Raw genomic sequence first — 25,895 nt, 5'->3', positions numbered from 1 at the left:
GCTAATTTCCAGCTTCATTCCCCTATGCTCTGAGAATCTGCATCGTATGATTCTAATTCTTTTGAATTTGCTGAGACTTGCTTTATGGCCTAGTATGTGGTCAATCCTAGAGAAGGTTCCATGTACTGCTGAGAAGAATGTAAATTGGTTCTGTGTAGGATGAAAAGTTCTGTAGATAACTGTTAGATCCATTTGGGCTATAGTGTTGTTTAAATCTACTGTATCCTTGTTGATCTTCTGTCCTGTTGATCTATTTCTGAGAGTGGAGTATTGAAGTCCCCCAGTACTATTGTATTGGAGTCTAAGTCTCCCTTTAAAGTAAGCTCATGTGAAGGATGAACCAGAAAATCTGCTATTTGATTTTTAAGGTATATATTTTTAAAATTTTACAAACTTATTTTCCTGATTGATCTAATATGTTACATTTTGTACTTTATAGAGCAAGTATTTGTCTTCCCATTGAACATGTGATTTCTGATAAATTTGAGTGTTTAGACTGTTTACATTGCTTACTAGTTACTCTACTTCTCTGTATGTTGATTGAAATTCTCCTTGTGTGAAGTTATTACTTCTGTGTTACTTGCTGCAAAAGGCAAGATGCATGAATTCATATGCTAGTTTTCAATTACTTTAACAAAAAGAAACTAATTATTTGGACCAATAATCGAGTTGTGGACAAACTCTTAAATAATACATCTCGGCCAGTGCCATGGCTCAATAGGCTAATCCTCCACCTTGCAGCGCCGGCATACCAGGTTCTAGTCCCAGTTGGGGCGCCAGATTCTGTCCCGGTTGCCCCTCTTCCAGGCCAGCTCTCTGCTATGGCCTGGGAGTGCAGTGGAGGATGGCCCAAGTCCTTGGGCCCTGCACCCGCATGGGAGACCAGGAGAAGCATCTGGCTCCTGGCTTCGGATCAGTGCAATGCGCTGGTCGCGGCGGCCATTGGAGGGTGAACCAACGGCAAAAGGAAGACCTTTCTCTCTGTCTCTCTCTCTCTCTCTCTCACTATCTACTCTGCCTGTCAAAAAATAATAATAATAATACATCTCTTAAACAGTATTCTGGTCTTCAGCAGAAAAAATGCATGCATCTAATGCAAACCTACTGACCAGACTGATCTATGTGAAATTTTAAAACATGAAAAGATTCGCCTTTAAGATTACATGTGTGTTTTGTAGAGTGAAGTGGTACCTACACCTCTGCCACATTTAACTTCCTTTAATGTTCAAGCTCTGTGAGAAAAATGTGTAGTCAGGTATGATTAGTAGATAATGCAGCAACAGGCATGGCCTTAAAAGTAGGACAGTTTTCAATGTAAAATGATCTATTTTACTGTGTTTCAAAGGGGTCATTTGCAGCTTAGTTCGGCTCAGTGTTATGCAGAGAAGACCAGCTCCTGGCACCACTAACAAGTGGCACCATCTTGTTAGTCTTTGTGATGCTTGAGTCCCAGTTTCTACATTAAATGACCTCATTTCTCCAGTGTGCCTATATCCTGGGTCTTGGCTTTTCTCTTTCACATAGGTGATGTCTCCCAGTGAGCAGCAGCCAAAAATTGCAACCTCATTAGATTTTGTAGCAAAGGAAGGAGAAATATTTCAGTTAGGATTTTGTTTTAATCTCACATTCTGAACTCTCATGCCTTGCCAGGATTGGGTTTGGATGTGCAGCTCATAGCATTGGTTGTGGTCAGTGGCCACCAAATTGCCTCTACCACCCTGGTGGGCTGACCATCTGGCCCATAGTCCTCACACTGTTTTCTGTGCTGCCTGTTTTCAAGTCAGTGTTAACTGTTTAAATTAATAGCCTATTTATTCTTTTCTCTTGAATTCCAAAAAGGTTTCACTTGAATAAAACTTCTATAAATGAAACTATTACTTAAGTTTACAACAAGAAGTAATCTTTCTCAATGTAGGTTTTTTTCCATCCACTGTTAGCACAGTGGTAGTACTACCTGAAGACATGGAGCATATGATCCCACCATTACCATAGAAACTCCACCAAGCTCGTCAGTGACCACATCCCACCTCTATACTTAGTACCTAGGTTGATCATCACAATCTGTGACATTTTGCATTACATTGTTTAAGCTCCTGTCTTGTTGGTTAGTTTTGATAATTTTCTTATATTGTTTTAAAAGACCAACTGAACTGAAACTTGCCATTACCAGAGAACATTTGGTGCTGGCATGTGGTGCAGTGGATTGAGCCACCGTCTGCAGTGCCAGTATTCCATATGGGCACTGGTTCGAGTCCCAGCTGTTCCACTTCTGATCCTGCTCCCTGCTAACGTGTTTGGGCCCCTGCACCCACGTGGGAGACCCAGATGAAGCTCCTGGCTTCTGGCTTTGGAATGGCCCAACTCTGGTCATTATAACCATTTGGGTATTATGGAAGATCTCTCTCCTCTCTCTGTCTCTCTGTTTCTCTCTCTGTAACTCTTTCAAATAAATAAATAAGTCTTTGAATAACATCGTGAACTGTTTTTCATTAAAAATTAATCACTATAATTTTGTATTATATTAAACATTAATTGAAGGTTATCTAGTCACACCAGGTTTAATGCCAGAGATTTGATTCTGTTGCCACTGATTGGAATCATCTTTTATAAAAATTATTTGATTATTTCATTTGAAAAACACAGTTACAGAGAGAGGGAGAGACAGAGATCTTCTATCCACTGGCTTACTCCCCAGTTGGCCACAATAGCTGGGGCTAGGCTGGGCCAAAGGCAGAAGCCAGGAATTCCTTCCAGATCTCCCACATGGGTAGCAGGGGCCCAAGCACTTGGGCTATCTTCTGCTGCTTTCCCAAGCACATTAACAGGGAGCTGAATCAGAAGCAGAGCAGCCAGGACACGAACTGGTGCCCATATGGGATGCCAGCATTTCAGGCAGTGGCTTAATCTGCTGTGCCAGGACACCGGCCCTTGGAAGCATCTTTTGCATTTGATCCATATGATGCCTGTGTGTCTTTGAAGAGTAAGATGTAAATGGGTTACACTAAGAGAAAACCGTGTGAAAATATTCTTTTATAAAAATACAAAGCTAGGTAATATTTTAACAACTGATTTCCTATTTTACTTTAGTTTATAAGAGTGGAGAGAAGAAATAGTGAGATGTAGGCCGAAGGATACTAAGTGGCAGATGTTCAGGACCAGCCCATCTGAAGATCTAATTTAAAACAAGAGGACCAGGCAATAAAATTGTTAGCAAGTTTTATTCAATAAGTATATATTTATCCTTAAAATTTGTGTGAAGTGCTAGATTAATTTGTCTCACTTTAATAACCATTTCATTGTCCTTTTCCCACAACATGTTGTAAAATACACACAATAAAATTTATCTTTAAAAAAAGATTTTCAATAGTATACATTTTTCCCCTCCTAGATTTTGTGTTCCTGTTACCATGCATTTTACTTTCAGTGTGTTGTCTGCACTGTTATACATTGCTTTTGTTTTTGTTGAATACAGGACCAGCAAATTAAAATCAACTTTGCCTTTTTTTTTTTTTTAAGTAAAGGTCTGTGAAAACAGATCCCCAAAAGACTTTTCACATAAGCAGATCAGAACTTCTGCATGTTCAGCTTATTTTTATGTCTTCATAAATTCGTGGAAGCTAATGATATACTGGTACATGGCAAAGTATTTTTGCATAAAACATTTTCAAAGGTTCATGTCTGGTGAGGAAAAAGAGCAGAGAAGTCTTCCCAGCCTTTTTTGAATGTGGAATAATCCCTAAGAACACATTTCATTGTGTGAAATTATTGACCTCTAGCAACTTCAGGTGTCTGGGTTTTTCTTTTAACAAAATATTTTGTGCATTTGTTTGCTTGTCTCTTTTATCAGTGTCAATGGAGAATCTGTATTTGCCTTAAATTGCAATCTTGACTATCATTTTTGTCACTAATGATAATTAGTTATAATAGTAATGATAATTAGTTATAGTAGTAACTTTCCATTTTGGTGCATGATTTGGAAAGACTTGTCATGTCAGTAAATACATGGGTTGAAGTGTATTTCATAAGGATAAAATGTTATAAGTTCATAAAAATTATCATCTTTATAAAAATCAGCTACATGCTTCCTTTCACAAACTTGTACAGTATATTTAAGGCCATATACTGATTGTTTTAAAAGAAATAATTAAATCACCGTGTTCCTAAATTTGTATATACAAAATGCATGAAGTATGTATGCCTTAAATAAAAGGTTTCTAGGTTAAAAAAGAAAAGAAGAAGGAATTATGAATTTTTTTCTCCGAAATTTATTACATATTCTGTTTTCAATAGTTAAGCGATTGTCAGTGTTACTTTTAACTGCTTGTTATGACCTTCTCTGGTGAGAGAAATAATGAATAAAATTCAGAAGATGTTTTATAAAACTAATAATTGTTTCATAAAGGTGATACTGAATTTTCTAACAGAAATGAAGATTCTAAGATAAATTCCTTAAAACACAAAACTCTCTTCCAATTTTATAATACATATACTTTGCCTTTTCAATATTCTGACTCCTACTCATTTGATACTTTTCACATTGTCTTACAGTTAGCTTTGTATTAAGAATCTCAGCCAATAAAATAAAATAAAATAAAAGGTTGGATTATCTTATTTTTCAGTTCAGGAAAAACAGCTTATTTTCATCCAATTAATACTAATTTATTGCATGCAATATATTTTGTCATTCTAGGAAGTAATTATTAAATATAAAGGAATATATGTGCTACTTTCTCCATGATTGTAGTTTTGTGCCTTCCATTCATCAATAAGCTGCTATGCATTGCTTACTTGCTACATTTACCTTCTGATATCTGTCATTGATGTAAGATATTCATCAGTTTGTGTATCTTTTTTTTCAAATGTGATTCTGTGGACCCTTCAGCTTGAATTATATATTTCTTCCATCCACAAATATGGCTGAAAGTTGAACTTGACATGGATCAATATGATCTGGGCTAAATATCTAAATGTGACTGATTATGTTAGCATCATGTCCACAGATCAATATTGAGTTTTATTATGAGCCTGACTCTATAATTCGGTTTAATCAATAAACTTTTGTCTCTTTTCCTTTAGAGTTTTAGGAATGCACCATGTATGTTTCAGAAACTACACTTAGCTTACATTTACGACTCTGCCTTTCTTGCAATGACCAGAAAGAGATCTATCTATGAACGTTAAGTAACAATGGAGCTTCAGTTCTACCATTGTGAGAAGAGCCCACTTTTATCTTAGTAACTGATTGCCTGCCCAGTACAAGCTGTGTTTCAAACAGAGCTAATGTAGTAACACCCCAGCACTCCTTTGGGGGACTATGTGGCTTTTTCTTTCTATACTTAGTAAATAATTCACATTGAAGACTTTGACAAAACATACCATTAATGAAAGCAATCATAAAAGCTTGCCTTTTGATAAACCCGCAGGGTCTACAGGCGTTGAAAGATGCAATCTGTAAAGAACAATAAATTTGGGCTTCTGAGTGAAGGGCCATTTGGAACGTTATGCTTTGTCTACATATTTGCACAAACATGGTGCTCCCTTTTTTATGTCCCTCAAACTTGAAGCTTGACAGCGTTCAATGCCATTTTCACATTAAGGTTGGTCCCATTAAAAGCTCCATACAAAAAGAAGACTGGAAGTGATCCAACTGAAGCTTGTGTGTTCATTTCTGCCCTAGTTTGCCATTTGGAAACCAGACTTCAGGCCATCATTGCTGTTTTTTATGAATAGATCTGGGTTCTTTCCCAGTCAAATTCCTTCAATAAATAGATTCTTAAAATACATCAACTTCTCTTAAATTTTGAAAATAAGATTACTCTTCTGATGAATACAACTATAGCTTTGAGTGAAAATAGAATTTCTTCATGCCAATGATTTGTGAATTTTCATTTTTACTTAGTTTTCAAAAACTTGGAATTTATGTTAATATGACTAATTCTTATAGCATATGTGATAAGAGATGGTCATGTGTTATCATGGGGCATGAATTTTTGTGTTGTTCAAAAACTGTATTTGTCCATTATTAAGCCAACAAATAAATCTGCCATCTGTGCTTTGTGGGATTTGCAGATGCAGACCGTTTTCAGAAACATGGCATGGATGAGTTTATTTCAGCAAATCCTTGCAAGCTTGACCACGCCTTCCTTTTTAGAATACTCCAGAGGCAGACTTTGGATCACAGACTGAATGATTCCTATTCTTGCTTGGTGAGTACAATTCTATCCATCTAGTCCCCTGTGGATGAGAATAGAAGATTTTAGACCGTGTAAAATACCTGTTATAAACCAGTGTTTTATTCCTGACCCATTTAATAACTGTAGTTGGAGTTAGGGATAAAGGATTTCAATCGATTGCTTCCCAATTTGAAAATTATACACTTGACGACCACTGCTGTGCCACTCAATAGACAGGAGAACAGACTTAAATGGATGCTGGACTGTGTTTCATCAGTCCCTCTGAAGAAGGCCAAGAGGAAACAGAAGGCTTTAAATAAAGATGAAAAAAAATCTCTGTTACAGGATTTGCTAACAGCGATATAGACATTTTGAGCTTTCATTTCTGCTCACCAGATGTTGATGTCTTGCGTTTTTTCTCTTTGATTTCTACAAGAACAACCTGTGTAATACATGGGGACGATGTCATGATAAACAATCTGTTGAGAACTCTGCTTAACAGAGGGAAGCTTCAGTTTCACTGTGTCCTCCAAAGATAATTTGAATGCCTTTAAAATGAGGAAAGGTGATTGTCGAGTAGCTAAACTACAACCTGATATGTGTTGAGACTGTGGCCAAAATCTGGGATGAATCGCTTCATTTGTATTTAGAAGAAATGCTCTATACCTTAGAATGTGGAAATCAAACAGCCTGAGAGTCACATGTGTCCTTCCAAACATTTATATTGTCAGTGGCAATTCCTCAGGCGGGCAGATGCCTGTTTCTGATATTACTTGAGTCTCTCAGACACTGAACATAGTAACTGAATGCAAAAAAAAAGTTAAAGTCTCTTTAAAATAACGTTTTGGACAGGATAAGCTCCCCTCATTGGAGATATTTCAGTAGGACCAAATGAACCCACTTGCTACAATGATTACACTGGTGGTTCATTTGTGCATTTCCTATGAAGAAGTTTTTACTCTGTATCTATTGGTCTGGTTCAAACTTGATCCAATTTGAACTTTAGAGTTGCATAGAGTAAAACAAATCACAAAACTGTGACAGATTCCCACAGACAAGCACACAAAGCAAACATCATAAAGGGCCAGGTTCCTCTTGAATTCTACCATAAGGGATTATTTACTGAGTCATCAAAAATTGTTCAGTTCTGTTTATGAGTTCATGTGTAATGTGGAGTCTGAGGGACATGCTGCCCCTAGAGGAGAGTGAGTGTGATGTGATTAGAAAGAGCTTGGTGAGACAAGATGGTCCCCCACATAAACACCACAGTTCAGCAACTCATTTGCGCTGTGGTCTTAGACAGCTCATTTAACAGCTCTTGACAGCTTATCTGTCAGACATACGGTAAACTAACAAGTACCATGTGCAATGGTTTTAAGGATTAAAAAGATGATATATGCATTATGTGTAGCACAGTCCCTAGACTGTCACCACAGTAAGTGCGCTGAGGATCTTCCCCTCCTGCCTCTTTTATTTCCTTTGCACCTTTCTCCCTCACTCACCTCTTTTTCCTCCTCTTTCTTGATTATTCTGCCTCTTCTTAATGATTTTTAGTGGAAAACAATGTAATTGAGAATCAGAGACACCCAGGTAGACAGGTTCACTCCGCAGTTGCCTACCACAGCTGGGAGTCAGGAACCATCCAAGCCTCCTGTGTGGGTGTCAGGCGCCCCCTGACATGAGTAACCACTGCTGCTTCCCAGGATCTGCATTGGCAGGAACTTGGGATCAGGAACCAGAGCCAGTTATCAAACCTGGCTACTCTTATATGGGATAAGGCGTCATAACTAGAGTCTTAACTGCTAGGCCAAACAGCTACCACGCTGCCTCCTTATAAAACTCACCATTCCCCCTTCTTTCTTTTAAAATCTTAAGTCAATCAATACATTTTCATGAACATTGAGCTATGTTATAAATCAACTCTACCCAATCTAAAGAGCTAGGCAGAGGCTGTCTGCTGTCTCAGTTGACATGCATGGACACACAAACATTCCAACATCATTTCAGGAAGACCAGAAATCATTGCTGTGAAACAGTGATCTGTTTATTAGTCATAAGAAGATAAACAGAATGAAAAAAATCCCAGATATTTAAGTACCCAAATAGTACACAGAGACAGACAGTGGGTTAAGCCAAAAATACCCTGTATCTAAGCTCCAGTTTGAGTCCCAGCTACTCCATTTCCAATTCAGCTCCCTGCTAATATACTTGCAAAGCAGTGGCTTGATGGCTCAAGTACTTGGATTCCTGCCATCCATGCAATAGTCCCAGATGGAGTTCCTGATTCCTGGCTTCAATATGGCCCAATCTTAGCTGTTGCAGCCATTTGGAGAGTGAACCAGTGGATGAAGATTGATCTCTCTTTCTCTGTCACTTTGCTTTTTGAATAAGTAAATAAATCTTTTAAAATAGTACATGTAAAGCACTGTTAGATTTGCTGAACTTTAATTTTAGCTCACTTTAGAAAAAAGCTTACAATAAATCAGCATTTTCAATCATAGTGTCTCCTTTACTATTCTCTTTTTAATTCATCTATAAAGCAGTTGAATTTTTTGGAATATCATGTTTTATAACTAACAGCTTAGGTATTATAATTAAATTCAGCTGATTTTGAATGACAACGAAAAATTGCCCTAGCCTGGTTGTGGTAATAAAGAGAATAGGATTCGAACCTAAATCAGTTCCCAACTTGATGGCACTAGCTCTTCTGAAAACACCCTGAAACATATCACTAATAAAATTAATGTCAAAATATACTTTCATGCAACTTCTGCTAATAATGCCTAAACATGCAACAGAAAAGCAAATCTTAGTACACAAAGAAAAAAAAATGTTTGTTTTTCTTTTGCAGGGTTGGTTTAGCCCTGGCCAAGTCTTTGTGTTAGATGAGTACTGTGCCCGTTATGGAGTGAGAGGCTGTCACAGACATCTCTGCTACCTGACAGAACTGATGGAACATTCAGAAAACGGTGCTGTCATTGACCCAACCCTGCTCCATTACAGCTTTGCATTCTGTGCCTCTCATGTGCACGGCAACAGGTATTTTCACTTGCAAATTCACAGTGAAATGTATAGGGTTGACTTTGGAAGACAGGGAAAAATGTGCTTTGCCATTATCACCTAGTAACGGGTTTTAAATAGCAAACACTTCTTACAAGGAAAAAAAACCTCACAAAGGAAAAATGTGCATCAATATGTTGTTGATTGAGGTGGACTGTGCTTTCTGTTTCTTTTTGCTGGTGAAGCCACTTGAAAGAGAGAAAGAAAAAACATCAACGAGAGTAGAAGTTGCCTTTTAGCTCTTATGTGCTACCTAGTACTATGATCTGTGCAGCTTAAGTGTCCAGAGGATTCCTATTGCAATGCATACATGTGCCTGGGTAGCATTTGTTGATAAGCGTGTGCCTAGCTGAGGACCTTTACTTGTCCTCTGTGAGAGAAACCTGCATTGACAAAGCAAGATAAATGATGTGGTAGATGTGAAGTCTCCTCCCAGCTCGTTCCCCACTTGACGTTTTTGGAACAATATCACCTTTCATCATTCTGAATCACTGAACATACCTTTTGCCTTACCAAAATGGCAAAAAAAAAAAAAAAAAAAAGTCACCTAATGTAAGCACTCCCAACTATGTAGCGTCCGTCCATGTCACTCTCCTTCTCTTCTCTTGACCTTTTTTCCAGAATGCTTTTGCTAGGGCTCCTCCTACATCCCCTTTTGAACTTGCTTTAGACACTATCCCATCTTTCTTTCTTTCTTTCTCTCTCTCTCTCTCTCTCTCTCTCTCCCTCCCTCCCTCCCTCCTTCATTTTCATTCTTCCCACAAACCTAGATATAACACAGCAGTCAAGGGTTTCAAAAGTCGCACTGTCTGGGTTCAAATCAGTATTTCTTAACTGTGGGACGTTGGATAGATTTCATAATCCATGTGTGTCTCAGCTTCCCCATCTACAAGAAATACATAACAGTAATATCAGTCTCAAACGTCAGGAATTGTGGTGGTATTAAATGAACTATTTAGTGCACTTAGAACTGTGCCTGGCACATGAGTGTCCAAAGTGAAGATAACTAACAACTTGTGTTGTCTTCAATGTCCTTGTCTGTCAAGCTGCTGTTCTCTGTGTCTTCCCAGCCACCCTTCTGTCACCAAGCCCTTCATCAGGTTTCTAGCTTCTCACTTGCTAATGAGGATTCCGGCAGTGGATTGCCTGATGACCTAATCCAGTTGCCTCTCTCTTCCAGGCTTCTCTCTCCACGCCCCCTCTCATTCTTCTTTCCACCCTTCCTTTCCCCTCCCATCTTCATACCTTCCTCTTTTTCTTCCAGATACCTCAGTACTGTGTAGTGTTTCTCACATCTATTCTGAATCCTAATCTCTTCTTTATGAGAATTTTTCTACTTTTCTGATCTCACCTCCTCCTCCTGCTTCAACAATGACCTCTACATATACTAATAATTCCGACCAAGTTACTAGTCTAAGCTATATATCTGTGTTGACAATCAATGGCTTCAGGGTTCTGCTGATGCTTTCAACTCTCCATGTGTAACACTACATCTATCATCCTATGGAAATAGCTCCTGTACCACTTGGAGTCCCCAGAAAAATAGTTGGCAAAAAGTAACTTTATGGTATGAAGTAAGTGTTTAATAAATATTTGACAAATAAGTGAAATACTTCATTATTTGTGTTAATATGTATTCCATTGTTAGCCCATTAATTTTTCTTTCCTCTTTTTTGTCCTGGACCCTTTGATACTAAAGTCAATATTCTATCTTGTAATATCCCTCAATTACTTTCTGTCTTTTCTGCTACATTATATATACCCTAGTTGTGACCTTCGTTTTTTCTTATGTATATGTCTTATCTCCCTACTACATTTTGTAATCTATCACCCTCAAAATTACAGAGTAATTTTTACAATACTCCTCTACAAAAAAAAAACTTCATTATAGAGTTGGCATTGTGGTGTGGTGAGTTAAGCCACTGCCTATCACCTATATCCCCTAAGGGACTGACAGTTTGAGTCCTGGCTGCTGTGCTTTCAATCCGGTTTCCTGTAATGCACCTGTGAAGGCTGCAGAAGATGATGCAAGCTCTGGGACTCCTATTACCCAGTGAGAGACCAGGATGGCTTCAGCCTGCCACAGACCTGGCTGTTGTAGCCATATAGGGAGTGAACCAGCAGGTAGAGAACTCTTGTTCTGTCTCTTCACTCTCCTTTTCTCCCCAGCTCTATCACTCTGCCTTTCAAATAAATCTTTCTTAAAAAATTTAGTGATTGTCATTTTATTATTAAATTAAAAATAAATTCCAAGCTTTGGTGTCAGCATTTTTTAAAGATTTATTTCTTTATTTGAAAAGCAGAGTTGCCAGCACCATGGCTCAATAGGCTAATCCTCCACCTTGCGGCGCCGGCACACCAGGTTCTAGTCCCGGTCGGGGCGCCGGATTCTGTCCCGGTTGCCCCTCTTCCAGGCCAGCTCTCTGCTATGGCCTGGAGTGCAGTGGAGGATGGCCCAAGTGCGTGGGCCCTGCACCCCATGGGAGACCAGGAGAGGCACGTGGCTCCTGGCTTCAGATCAGCACAATGCACCGGCCGCAGCGGCCATTAGAGGGTGAACCAACGGCAAAAGGAAGACCTTTCTCTCTGTCTCTCTCTCTCTCTCTCTCTCACTGTCCACTCTGCCTATCTAAAATAAAAAAATAAATAAAGAAAGAAAGAAAAGCAGAGTTACAGAGAGAGGGAGAGAGACAGAGAATCTTCCAGCCACTGGTTCACTCCTCACATGGTCACAAAAGCCAGGGATAGGACAGTCTGAAACAAGAGCCAGGCACTTCATCTGAGTTTCCCACATAGGTAGCAGGGACCCAAACACTTGGGCCATCTTCCACTGCTTTTCCCAGGCCATTAGCAGGGAGCTAGATCAGAAGTGGAGCAGCCAGAAATTGAACCTGCGCCCATACAGGATGCCAGCATGGCAGAGGTTTTACCCCCTACACCACAACCCTGGTGTCAGCATTTTACATTATCATCCTGTTGTGTCTACCCAGGTTATCTCCATATAATCTCAACTCAGACAACCTGTTTATTCCATACATTGTTTCTCTTCTCCCCAGTTTTTTTTGTCCTTTTTCAGACAGATACCAAAACTATTCTAAGAGGACTTCTGTTAACACATCCAAAGGCTTAAAACCTCTTACTGGTAGTCATGGCCTTTGTCATGGATCTCTCCCCTCCCCTCCCCCTCCCCCCTCCCTCTCGACAAACACACACACAGACACAAACACACACACAGACACAAACACACTCCTATGCTGATGTTCTGCTAGATGGCATTTTGAAAGCAAAAGCTAGTTCTTATTCACCTGTTGTCTTCCACATTCCTTAACGTGGCATCTTGGCTTATGTTGGTACAAAACAAATTCTTGTTCAAATCCCCATTGCTGCCATTTCTCAGCCCGCCATAAGACTAATCCTAAGAATTTATTCAGGTTTTAACCTCATTGTGAAGCCAGCCTTACTTAGAAAATAAGATATTACCAAATGTTGTCATTTTCCCATTATCCCAAACTATACACTCAATGCTTGGCAATTATGGAGGTAAAAGGGCCTGTTAGGGTGGCTCATCTTTGATAGCCAGTGTCAGGAGCTATCTTAATTTCTCCTAACTAATGGATGTCAAAAGAGAGTCACTCCAGTGTTAGGCAGCACTCTGAAATCTAAGAGGCAGTGAAACAGGTAAACTCACAGAATATTGTGGAGTCAAGTTTTCCTAGTTGTGCACACAGAAAAGTAAAAATAAATTGAGAAATTAATAACCTTATGTGGGAAATTCAGCTGATTCACCCTCAAGATTGATATGTTTGGGCCACATTTTAATGGAAAGTTACTGGGACAACTAGGAGCTCCTGGCAATCTGATTTGAATTTATAGGTTGCTATAGTTACCTTTATTCTGTAAAACTATTGTTTTCTTTATAATTATACTTCATGATGTGTAACTTAAGGCATATTTATATATCTATGTACTTATTATCCTAATGCTACACATTAAATCGATTTTCTGAAAGATTAAAATATGCCCATATGCAGGTATCTCTGGCAATGGTTTAGAATAGAAAAATTGAGTCAGTCTGTGAATCAACATTTAGATGTCATGAAGCTTAAGAAAGAAGGAAAAAGTGTAGATTCTAGGGAAATTTGGAACTCAGTTTAGAGTAGAAATTGTCTAAGATAAGCAGAGACTTAGAATGTTTCCTGTTGCATCTATGGTCTAAAAGTATCACTTAGCAATGTCATCGTGCCACAATGAAATTAAAAATGGAAAAAGAGCTCCGCTGGAATGCTGGGTCTGAAATTTGCAAGCTGACCCATGTGAAACAAATCATTTAACCTTTCTGAAATTCATAGTTCTCATCTTTACAAGGGGAAGACAATAATGAGAAAGTACTGGATAATTATAAAATACCTTATCAGTGTTGTTTACTGTTGTTATTCTAGAATAGTTCCTTTTGCCACACAGCCCATGCAGATGTAAAATGTGAGAAGTGAAAAATAGGTAGTTAGTGCTGTAATACCTGATGCTAAGGAGAAATGTAGCAATGCATATGTAATATATACTCTTAATTTCTTTGCTAATACACTTCATGTTTTAGCAACCTCTGTTTGTGAAATTGTGCTCATCTTATACATGTCTGTAACATCCGATATTTATATAGACTTTTGTTTAAAATATTTTCACTATTAAGTCTGAGTTTGCTACAGCATTGTTTTTTATTTTCATGTTTTACATCCGTGAAGACACACATTCAGATGGCTTGCTCGCGCATAACCTACACTGCCTCTGTCAAAATTTCAAAGGGAATGAAAGCCTACCTTTTGTGATTGGCTGAAGTGAAGGCCAACCGTGCTGTCTGGGTTTGAAATCTGCCAGGGAGCACATCTTAGTACCCGATGTTGAGCTGTCTAGGTGTGTTCTTTCTGTACACATACATCTCCTCTTAATAGCACTCTGGATGTTTCAGAAATAAAATAATAGAGTTAAACAGAAAAGGTCTGGCTGGTACCGAGACTGCAAAAGAAAGAGGAAAAGAAAGGAAAAAAGAAAAAGTGAGTCAAGGACAGCAACAGACACACTCATGCAGGATGACAGCCACACACATCCATGAATAACAGCCTCTCAAGCAGCCATAGTACCGGCTGGGACTGACAGGAAGGAGAAAAGAGACTTTCAAAGACAATGCATTGCAGGGCAAAGTTCTAGGTTGATATGTGTGGTTATACGTCTTGGTTTTATAAGTCAGGCTGAGGGTAGAGAAACTAAAGCGGCTGCACAGAATGGCTTTTGTGTCCTAATCCACAGTAAGACGCAGAGCGTTCACCGACTCTTCTATACGATTTGTTGGGGCCGTCTTACAGCTGCTACGTGCCTGACAAAGGCCAGCTTGGATGTACTCACTTTCAAGTGCGGGGTCCAAGTGTCGCACATGTTAGAGATTATAAATAAAGTAATCCCTATTTTCTGTGGATTCCAGCTCATATCACAGAGCAGCAGGCAACCTTCGTGGACATCAGTCAAAATCATCCCATCACTCTCCTTCTGGCTTCACAATGCTAACATTTTCCCTTGCTTGTCACTTAAGACACTGTGCCTCAACCTCTGCCTCTGATTTTAGAAATGCTATTTCTTTAGTAAAATCATGGATATTGCAACAGGCGGGATCATCATAAATTTTCACTACCACTTAATTTGAGTCTTGGATATACGCCTTAAAGAAATTAAATATAAATGCCACACAAACCATAAATCGAGGGACACACTCTTAGAACAGGTGGGCAACCAGATGCAGATCTAATTACAGAAGCAGGGTCATCCTTATGTAACTTGGCTGACATGACAGAAGCCCTGTATGATAAATGCACAAAGGCAGAAGGGTGGTAATAGTGAATGTCATTTAAGTGTACATGAGGGATAATTTTTCTTTGATGAGAAACAATGGAACTGTCCGAAAACTGCCTTTACCAGCAATCTAACTTTTCTAGCAAAAACATAAATACCTGCCCAACTGCAAGTTTAATATTGAAACGATGTTATTATGCCTTCAGAAAAAATAAGGGGCCAACACTGTGCCATAGTGGGTTAAGCTGCCACCTGCAACACCATGATCCCAAATGGGAGCCGGTTCAGCTCCTCAGTCCTGGCTGCTCCAGTTCCAATCCAGCTCTCTGCTGATGCTCCTTGGCAAGCAGCAGAAGATGGTCCAAGTACTTGGACCCCTGTACCCATGTGGGAGATCTGGATGAAGTTCCTGGCTCCTGGGTTTGGCCTGTCCGAGTTCTGGCCATTGCAGCCATCTGGGGAGTAAGCAAGTGGATGAATGGAAAATCTTCCTCCCTCCCTCCCTCCCCCTCCCCCTCTCCCTCTCCCTCTCCCTCTCCCTCTCCCTCTCCCTCTCCCTCTCCCTCTCCCTCTCTCTCTCTCTCTCTTAACTCTGCCTTCGAATGAAATAAATAGATCTTTTACAAAAAGCATAAAAAAGAGTATGTTATAGGGAAATCTTGGTATGCTGGAAATAACAATGAGTAAGTATGGCTTCTCCCAATAGGATTTATTACGAAAAGCCAATGGCTGCCATAATTTGCCAAAACTTACTCTGTTTACTCAATTCTCTTTTCAACTGTGACAACCACTTTTTCACCTACCTATTTCTTGTTAATTTCAATTGCTAAATTATTTATTTCTGAAAATCCGATTTGATCTTTTTTGAAATCTACTTGGTAATTTCCAAACATTTCATTCCTTTCTTGGCTTTGATTCTCCACTTGCCCCCTTTATACTTTTTATAGTTATTTATTGTATATTCATACCATTCTAGTACTGAATTTTTTAGATGTTTAAATCTACATTGTTTCTACTGATGTTTTTTGCCCTGGTAATGAGATCTCTTATGCAAACAGCATTTTTACATAGTAAGCATATATACTTGGCATTAATTGTGGGAATTCTAAAGGCCTGATTTGAGAGACCATATCCCAAAGGAGATTTGCTCTTGATTAGCTTTGGTTAGGAGTGACCAATGAAGCTACTTCTTTTTTTTTTTTTTTTTTTTTTTTACCTTGGAGGTTCCTTGATTGCGCAGAGAGTGCCTAACTTCATGAAATCAGGCCTGTGGTACACATTTCCAGGAAATACTCCTTTTTACTCAGTTTGTAGATGTTGTAGAAACGGACAGATTTCCTTGTTGGTTCCCCTTTGCAAGAATATTGAGCCCATCCTTTGACTGAGAGTACAACCCATTCAAGAGTTTCACTGTATGCTGGCCTCTCAGGCTCAGCAGCCCACCTCAGTGGGCCTGTGGCCAAACAATCCATTCTCTTACTCTCTTGAACACAGCTATACAACCTACTTGGTACTGGTGTTTGAGCCAAAACAACCCTAGCATTGATATCCACCCACACCATTCATATTCACCCCTATTCTTTCTTCAGTGCTCATTGAGTTTTTATTTTCCTGCCCTTTTGAGGTGTTTTTTTGTTTGTTTGTTTATTGTGGGGTTTTTTTTGGCTTTCTTAATGCAGAACAACATTTAACATATATTAGTTTTAGACTTGTGATCACTTAGTGTTTTGTAGTGAAGTGGGATTTTTGCTGTTTTTGTTATCTTTTGTTTTGAGTATTGGGGAATGTAATTTTTGGAGTTATCAAGCCAGTCCACCTGCATAGGAGGCCAAAGTAACATGATGAAATTTGCATTTTGACACTCATCTCCTGGAACTCCCTCCACACCCACTCTACCTCAAATTCCACCTATTAGCAGCTGCTCGTTAATCTCATCTCAATTAAATATCATTCCCAAACTGAGCCTCCTCTCACATTTCAAGCTAATGCAGATCTTCATATCTCCCTTGTTTAATTGTACATAATTATCTGGTTTTTATAGTTTTACCTTTCTCTATCATGAACTCTAATGGGGCAGGAGCTGCTTCTGATGCTGACATTTGTAAACAAGATCTTGCCTGATGTCCATAAATGTTTGTAGTGTTTACAAATTTTATAGCTTATTATAGCTTCTTAAATGGAGATTATAATGAGACATTCTTTTATGTTTAAATTTGAAAATGATTGTAAAAAATAATAAAGATCACAGTTGATGAAGTTGCAGAAAAATTAATAATTTCATGTGCCACAGATCAAAGTGTAAGCTGATAAGTGCTTACTGAAAAAGCAATTTTGCAATGTGTGTCAAATATCTGAAATTATGCACTTAGGCTAAAAATATACTTTAAAAAAAAGGATTTATTTATTTTATTTGAAAGAGTTCCAGAGAGTTTCAGAGAGAGAACGAGGCAGAAGTCTCACATCCTGGCCAATCCAAAGCCAGAAGCCAGGAGCTTCTTCTGGGTCTGCTACATGGTACAGGGGCCCAAGGACTTAGGCCATCTTTTACTGCTTTCCCAGGCCATAGCAGAAAGCTGGATGGAAAGTGGAGTAGCCAGGACTCAAACTGGCACCCAAATGGGATGCCAGCACTGCAGGCAGCGGCTTTACCTGCTATGCCACAGCATCGGCCCTGACAATACACTTCCAAGAATTTATTCCAAGGGAATTATCAGATAAAGTTTAAATATACATAATATGAGGGGCCGGCTCTATGGCGTAGCAGGTATAGCTCTCTGATATGGCCTGGGAAAGCAGTGGAAGATGGCCCAAGTCCTTGGGCCACTGCACCTTCTTGGGAGACCCAGAAGAAGCTCCTGGCTCCTGGCGTCAGATGGGCACAGCTCTGGCCATTGCAGCCATCTGAGGATTGAACCAGAGGATGGAAGTCCTCTCTCTCTCTCTCTTTCTCTCTCTCTTTCTCTTTCTCTCTCTCTCTCTGCCTCTGCCTCTGCCTCTCTGTAACTCTGCCTTTCAAGTAAGTAAATAAATCTTTTTAAAAAAATATGTGATAAGATATTCTTATTGAAGTACCATTTAGTAGAAGAAAAAAGACGACACTAATGTAGAATTAGATTAATAAATTATGGCATTTTCATATTATGATATATCATTCTTCCTTTACAAAAGCATATATTAACAACATTTAAATGGACCGGCACTGCGGCTCAATAGGCTGTTCCTCCGCCTGCGGCGCCGGCACCCCAGGTTCTAGTCCCGCTTGGGGTGCTGGATTCTGTCCCAGTCGCTCCTCTTTCTGTTCAGCTCTCTGCTGTGGCCCGGGAGTGCAGTGGAGGATGGCCCAAGTCATTGGGCCCTGCACCCGCATGGGAGACCAGGAGAAGCACCTGGCTCCTGGCTTCAGATCAGTGCGGTGCGCTGGCTACAGCATGCCAGCCGCAGCGGCCATTGGGGGGTGAACCAACAGAAAAGTAAGACCTTTGTCTCTCTCTCTCTCTCTCTCTCTCACTGTCCACTCTGCCTGTCAAAAAAAAAAAAAATTTAAATGATGTCAAAATATTTGCAGTTCATTGAGAGAATCAAATTAGGAATCAATATATACATTATGTGTATTGATTTGTAGAAAGTCTAAGATGTTATGTACAATGTGGTATTACTGCTTATTTATGGTTTGAACATTTACAGAAAACTTTTTACTTTTTTAAGGTTGTTTTTAAACTTTTATTTAGTAAATATAAATTTCCAAAGTACAGTTTATGTATTACAATGGATTTCCCCCCCCATAATTTCCCTCCCACTCACACCCCTCCCATCTCCCTCTCCCTCTCCCATTCCATTCATATCAAAATTCATTTTCAATTCTCTTTACAGAAGATAGATTTAGTATATATTAAGTAAAGATTTCATCTGTTTGCAACCACACAGAAACACAAAGTGTAAAATACTGTTTCAGTACTAGTTATAGCATTACTTCACATTGGACAACACATTAAGGATAGATCCCACATGAGAAGTAAGTACACAGTGACTCCTGTTGTTGACTTAACAATTTGACACTCTTGTTTATGGCGTCAGTAATCTCCCTAGACTCTTCTCATGAGTTGCCAAGGCTATGGAAGCCTTTTGAGTTCGCCGACTTCAATCTTATTCCTACAGGGTCATAGTCAAAGTGGAAGTTCTCTCCTCCCTTCAGAGAAAGGTACCTCCTTCTTTGATGACCCCGTTCTTTTCACTGGGATCTCACTCACAGAGATCTTTCATTTAGGTTTTTTTTTTTTTTTTTTTTTTTTCTCAGAGTGTCTTGGGTTTCCATGCCTAAAATACTCTCATGGGCTCTTCAGACAGATCCAAATGCCCTAAGGACTGATTCTGAGGCCAGAGTGCTATTTAGAACATCTGCCATTCTATGAGTCTGCTGTGTTTCCCACTTCCCATTTTGAATCGTTCTCTCCCTTTTTGATTCTATCAGTTAGTATTAGCAGACACTAGTCTTGTTTGTGTGATCCCTTTGACTCTTAGACCTATCAGTATGATCAGTTGTGAACTGAAATTGATCACTTGGACTGGTGATATGGCATTGGTACATGCCACCTTAATGGGATTGTATTGGAATCCCCTGGCATGTTTCTAACTCCACCATTTGGGGCAAGTCAGCTTGAGCATGTCCCAAATTGTACATCTCCTCCCTCTCTTATTCCCACTCTTATATTTAACAGGGATCACTTTTCAGTTAAAAATTTAAACACCTAAGCATAATTGTGTGTTAGTTACAGAGTTCAACCAATAGTATTAAGTAGAACAAAAAAATACTAAAAGGGATAAAGTATTACATTGTACATCAATAGTCAGGACAAGGGCTGATCAAGTCACTGTTTCTCATAGTGTCCATTTCACTTCAACAGGTTTCCCCTTTGGTGCTCAGTTAGTTGTCACCGATCAGGGAGAACATATGATATTTGTCCCTTTGGGACTGGCTTAATTCACTCAGCATAATGTTTTCTAGATTCCTCCATCTTGTTGCAAATGACTGGATTTCACTGTTTTTGTCTGCTGTATAGTATTCTATAAAGTACATGTCCCATAATTTCTTTATCCAGTCTACTGTTGATGGGCATTTGAGTTGGTTCCAGGTCTTAGCTATTGTGAACTGAGCTTCAATAAACATTAAGGTGCAGACAGCTTGTTTTTTTGCCAATTTCATTTCCTTTGGGTAAATTCCAAGGAGTGGGATGGCTGGGTTGAATGGTAGGGTTATATTCAGGTTTCTGAGGAATCTCCAGACTGACTTCCATAGTGGCTTGACCAGTTTGCATTCCCACCAACAGTGGGTTAGTGTCCCTTTTTCCCCACATCCTCTCCAGCATCTATTGTTGGTAGATTTCTGAATGTGAACCATTCTAACCGGGGTGAGGTGAAACCTCATTGTGGTTTTGATTTGCATTTCCCTGATTGCTAGTGATCTTGAACATTTTTTTCATGTGCCTGTTGGCCCTTTGGATTTCCTCTTTTGAAAAATGTCTGTTGACGTCCTTGGCCCATCTCTTAAGTGGGTTGTTTGTTTTGCTGTTGTGGAGTTTCTTGATTTCTTTGTAGATTCTGGTTATCAACCCTTTATCTGTTGCATAGTTTGCAAATATATTTTCCCATTCTGTTGATTGCCTCTTCACTTTCCTGACTGTATCTTTTGAAGTACAGAAACTTCTCAATTTGATGCAATCCCAAATATTAATTTTGGCTTTGATTGCCTGTGCTTCTGGGGTCTTTTCCAAGAAGTCTTTGCCGGTATCTATATCTTGCAGGGTTTCTCCAATGTTCTGTAATAATTTGATGGTGTTGGGTCATAGATTTAAGTCTTTTTTTATTTGAAATGTAGAGTTACAGATAGGGAGAGAGAACGAGAGAGCTACCATCTTCTGGTTCACTCCCCAAATGGCCTCAATGGCTAGGGCTGGTCCAGGCCAAATCCAGGAGCTAGGAGCTTCTTCTGAGTCTCCCCCATGAGTATAGGGGCCTAAGGACTAGGACCATCTTTCACTGTTTTTTTCAGGTGAATTAGTAGGGAGCTGGATTGAAAGTGGAGCAGCTAAATACCATATGTTCTCCCTGATTGGTGACAACTAACTGAGCACCAAAAAAGGAAACCTGTTAAAGTGAAATGAACACTATGAGAAATGGTGACTTAATCAGCCCTTGCCCTACTGTTGATGAACAACTTAATACGTTATCCCTCTTAGTATTTTTGTTTGTTTGTTCTACTTAATACTTTTGGTTGAATACTGTAATCAATACACAGTTATTCTCAAGTGTTGAAACTTAACTGAAAAGTGATCGCTGTTAAATATAAAAGTGGGAAGAAGAGAAGGAAGAGATGTGCAATTCGGGGCATGCTCAAGCTGACTTACCTCAAACGGTAGAGTTAGAAACATACCAGGGGATTCGAATTCAATCCCATCAAGGTGGCATGTACCAATGCCATCTCACTAGTCCCAGTGATCAATTTCTGTTCACAATTGATCATAATGATAGGAGTAAGAGCCAAAGGGAGCACAGAAACAAGAATAGTGTCTGCAAATACTAGCTGATAGAATAAAAAAGGGAGAGAATGATCCAACATGGGAAGTGAGATAGACAGCAGACCCATAGACCCATAGAATGGCAGATGTCCTAAACAGCACTCTGGCCTCAGAATCAGCCCTTAAGGCATGTGGATCCGGCTGAAAAGCCCATGAGAGTATTTTAGGCATGGAAAGCCAAAACACTCTGAGAAGAAAAAAAAAAAAAAAAAAAAAAAAAAAGAAGACCTAAATGAAAGATCTCCGTGAGTGAGATCCCAGTGAAAAGAATAGGTCATCAAAGAAGGAGGTACCTTTCTCTGAAGGGAGGAGAGAACTTCCACTTTGACTACGACCTTGTCTAAATATGATCAGAGTTGGTGAACTCAAAAGGCTTCCATAGCCTTGGCAACTCATGAGAAGAGCCTAGGGAGATTACTGACGCCATAAACAAGAGTGTCAAATTGTTAAGTCAACAACAGGAGTCACTGTGCACTTACTCCTCATGTAGGATCTCTGTCCTTAATGTGCTGTACAGTGTGATTTAATGCTATAACTAGTACTCAAACAGTATTTTTCACTTTGTGTTTCTATATGGGTTCAAACTGTTTAAATCTTTACTTAATATATGCTAAACTGATCTTCTGTATATAAAGAGAATTGAAAATGAATCTTGATGTGAATGGAAGGGGGGAGGTAGAGGGAAAGGGGAGGGTTGCGGGTGGGAGGGAAGTTATGGGGGGGAGCCATTGTGGTCCATAAGCTGTACTTTGGAAATTTATATTAATTAAATAAAAGTTAAAATAAATAAATAAATAAATTTAATATGTAACTGAAAAAAAAAAGTGGAGCACCCAGGAGGTGAACAAGCACCCATATGGGATGCTAACATCATAGGTGGCATAACCCATTACACCACAACACTGGTCTGTACTTTTTTACTGTTGTCTTTATTTTTCTGAATTTCTCCTCAATTATTTTGTACATGAAATTAATTATAACATATAATGTATACAAAATAATGGAGTAGAGAATAATACTTAGATGAGTAAACCCTAAACCAGCCTTAATTCTCTTTCTTTTTCCTCTAAATTCTGTTTGGAATTTATCTTGAATTCTAGAGGTTTAAACAGAAGTGATTTTAGTTTGGATTAAACACAGCAACTTGGAATAGACAGAAAAATGGAGTCTCAAAATTTTGTTTTGTCATAGAGCCAGATTATTGCCTTCACTGTAGAATTGTCTACTCTTTGTTAAAACTTCCAAAGAAATCAGAATGCAGTTTGAAACTCAAGTAAGTAAAGGGCTATGAAGAGGGAGAGAGTGTTTGTAAAAGGAAAAGACTTAGATTTCCAATCCTAAAATATTTTCTCATAGAAAAATCTGTTGGATTACCATGAATATGCAGTGATTTAATTAATTCCTTCTTCCAGATATTTAAAATTTTAGAAGGAAAAAGTCACTGATAATGGAACGCATGACCATCCACAAGATAGATCACTTTGATTGAAACAATAGGGGGTTTTACAGGTTGGGAAACACAAAAGAAGGGATTATTGTTTTCTCCCTCATCATCTTCCATCATTTCTTATTCTCGTGCTGTGACTTCCTCTCTTTTCCATTCTGTTCACAAATGGATATTGGTGGGAAATACACGAAGTACAAAGTGACTTTTACCTGCTGTGCTGCAGACAGAATCGAGAATTCAGAAATGCCCTCTAGGTGCCTCTCCCCTTCTCACTCTCTCTGGAGGAAGCTAAGATGCCATAGGTTCTTCCTAGGAGGGGGCAGGTGAAAGGAAGCCTGTAAAAAACCCAGAAACACCATGAACTTTGTTGTCTTCCTACTCTTTGCTTGCAAAATAATCTTTTGCAACAAAACACCAAACTTTCAGGACAAACAGACTTACCTGACGAGGTGGTGAGAAGCAGGATTTTGAAAAAAATCCACCTGGTCAATTGAACCAGATTGTTCTGTACAGTGTGAACCCCTGGAGCATTCAGTCAACCCACAGCTCCCTGGGAACTCTGTACCAGGAAATATGCAGACTTGTAGACAGAATAAAATCGAGGACACATTTATCCCTCACCTGTCCAGCTGATAAAGAAGACTGAGAGAATAACCATAAAAGACATTATAGTTTGCATTATATATTAGGACAGATGCTCATCAGCAAGAATGATGAGTTTAAGAAGGAATTGTATTCAGGTCCCACGTTTAAATAACTTTTGGGAAGTGCTGTTTAAAACAAGTTAAACAGGTTATCAGGCTTCTCAGATTCCTTAATATACCTTGATTGTAAAGTGACTCTCCAAGATGGTCATATAATTTTAACGTCCAAAAAATATTCTTGACACTTTTTAATGGGGTCATTGTTACTTACATTTTTTGGAAAATGTTGACTGTCAGTCTTCTTTACTCAAAATTTACTCCAAATCAGAGAATATTAAACAGCCAAAATAGATTTGTACTAGTTTTTATAGGACTCTGAGGGTTTTTTTTTTTTATAAAGTTGAAAAAGGAATTATAAAATACATAAACTGCAAGCTGTTTGAACAAGGAAAGTACAGTTACCAGATTAGTCCAAGTTGGAATATTTAAGCAGATTCCCTCATTGATATTTTTCTTTTCTGCTCCAGTGTTTGATTCTGCAACCCAGTTTTGTACCCTTTTCCTATGATGTCTTTCTTAAACTATGTGTAATTCTCCTTTTATAGAAAATCATTTATTTTATTTCCCTGAAGCCATCAGCAATCATTGAAAAATGGGCTGGGAAAAATATTTATCCTTCTTTTCCTCAGTTGTCATCTAGAAGCATCTTTCTGAACTGAAAGCTTGTGTTGCACTTGTCTCGGGAGGAATTAATAATCAAAACAAGATGTATATATAAAGAGAAAGAGAAAGAAGATTTTGTTTCTTTGTTTAAAATCACTTAATCCATCAAACTGATGAAAAGCACAAATTGTGAAATTTGTTAATTCATGGGGGAACTTAATGAAATTTATATATTTATATATATATATATATATATATATAGTTCTCATGAACTACATATATCTTGGATGACATACCATAATATATACCTTCATAAAAGATATGCATGTATGTGTGTGTGAGCACGTGTGCCTATGCCTATGGGAACACCCTCAGGTGTGAGTGTAACTGATGGATTTTCTGAAAACAGATTGAAGCCCACAGACAGATATAATATCAGGCTATGAAGCATCAGTGGCAGAGGTTCTGTTACAAATTTTGTACTTGTTCAATTTTTTATTATTTAATGCCAGAAACAAATTCCATTTCGTAACTTGTTTGACTTTATCTGTAAATTTTTAAGAGCATAGCGGTGGTTCATCTGTGTTTTTTGGTGTTTTCATACATTGAATTTCTTTCATAGGGCATTGAAACTATATCACTTCAATAGCTATAGGCTCCAGGGGGAAAAATAAAATAATAAACCTTAATACATAATAATACTCTTTCTTCTTATTAGAACCACTCTAGTGTTTGTTTTTAAGGGTTTAATCTCAGAATAGTTTCAAATTTACAGAAGCGATATTGTGAAGAAGTACAAATAGTTTTACTCTACACCCAGATTCCCTTTTATTAGTGTGGGTTGAGCCATTGCCTGGAGCTGGGTATGCCAAATCAGAGCACTGGTTGAAGTCCTAACTGTTGCCTACTAATACACCTGGGAGAGCAGCAGAAGATAGTCCAAGTGCTTGGTCCCCCTGCCACCCACCTGGGAGACCTGGATGGAGTGCGAGGCTCCTGGTGTCGGCCTGGCCCAGAACTGGCTCTTGTGGCCATCTGAGAAGCAAACCAGTGGATGGAAGATATCACTCTCTTTTGTCTCTCTCTCGCTCTTTCTCTCTACCTCCTTCTCTCTCTCCCTTTCCTTTGCTATAACTCTGCCTTTCAAATAAAGTTTAAAAATCTTTTTAAAGAGTCATAAATTAGTATGATATATTTATCATAATATATAAACCACATCCAACTTCCCCTATTATTAACATCTCATGTTAATATAATATACTTTTCACAATTCGTGAGCAACACCCAGCTTCCCCAGATTATTTTATCCAAATTCCCTCTATCCTTCACACCCCTCCCAGACTCCAGTAATCAATATTCTGTGTTCAGAAAGAGATGTTTTGTCTTAGCTCCCACATGAGAGATCACATGTGGTATTTGTCTCTCTGTGTCAGACTTACTTCACTTAACATCATGTGCTGTAGTTTCATCCATTTTGCTGCCAGTGACAGAATTTCAT

At 38.8% G+C, this 25,895-nt stretch overlaps 1 protein-coding gene and 1 long non-coding RNA gene across 13 annotated transcripts in view; one reads left to right on the top strand and one right to left on the bottom strand.

Annotated features, from left to right (window-relative positions):
- CADPS2 (calcium dependent secretion activator 2) overlaps positions 1-25,895 on the top strand; it is a 665,654-nt gene that overhangs the window by 479,893 nt on the left and 159,866 nt on the right. For all 11 annotated transcript variants that reach the window (XM_051849752.2, XM_070071264.1, XM_008258272.4 and 8 more), the window contains 2 exons: positions 6,070-6,206; positions 9,025-9,212. In XM_051849752.2, the coding sequence (XP_051705712.2) occupies positions 6,070-6,206; positions 9,025-9,212 (325 nt within the window). The remainder of the gene's footprint in view (positions 1-6,069; positions 6,207-9,024; positions 9,213-25,895) is intronic.
- Positions 6,103-13,078, bottom strand: LOC103348664 (uncharacterized). 2 transcript variants are annotated; one of them, XR_007920741.1, is made up of 3 exons: positions 12,993-13,078; positions 10,000-10,119; positions 6,103-6,234 (listed from the first exon to the last, which is right to left on the bottom strand). It is a non-coding gene; the product is annotated as an uncharacterized lncRNA (long non-coding RNA). The 2 variants fall into 2 exon arrangements; XR_007920740.2 differs by having other exon boundaries at positions 12,922-13,070.

Source organism: Oryctolagus cuniculus, chromosome 3 (assembly GCF_964237555.1).
Source record: "Oryctolagus cuniculus chromosome 3, mOryCun1.1, whole genome shotgun sequence".
Lineage (NCBI taxonomy): Eukaryota > Metazoa > Chordata > Mammalia > Lagomorpha > Leporidae > Oryctolagus > Oryctolagus cuniculus.
Note: the sequence above shows the minus strand (reverse complement) of the source record. Positions and strands in the feature narration are given on the sequence as shown.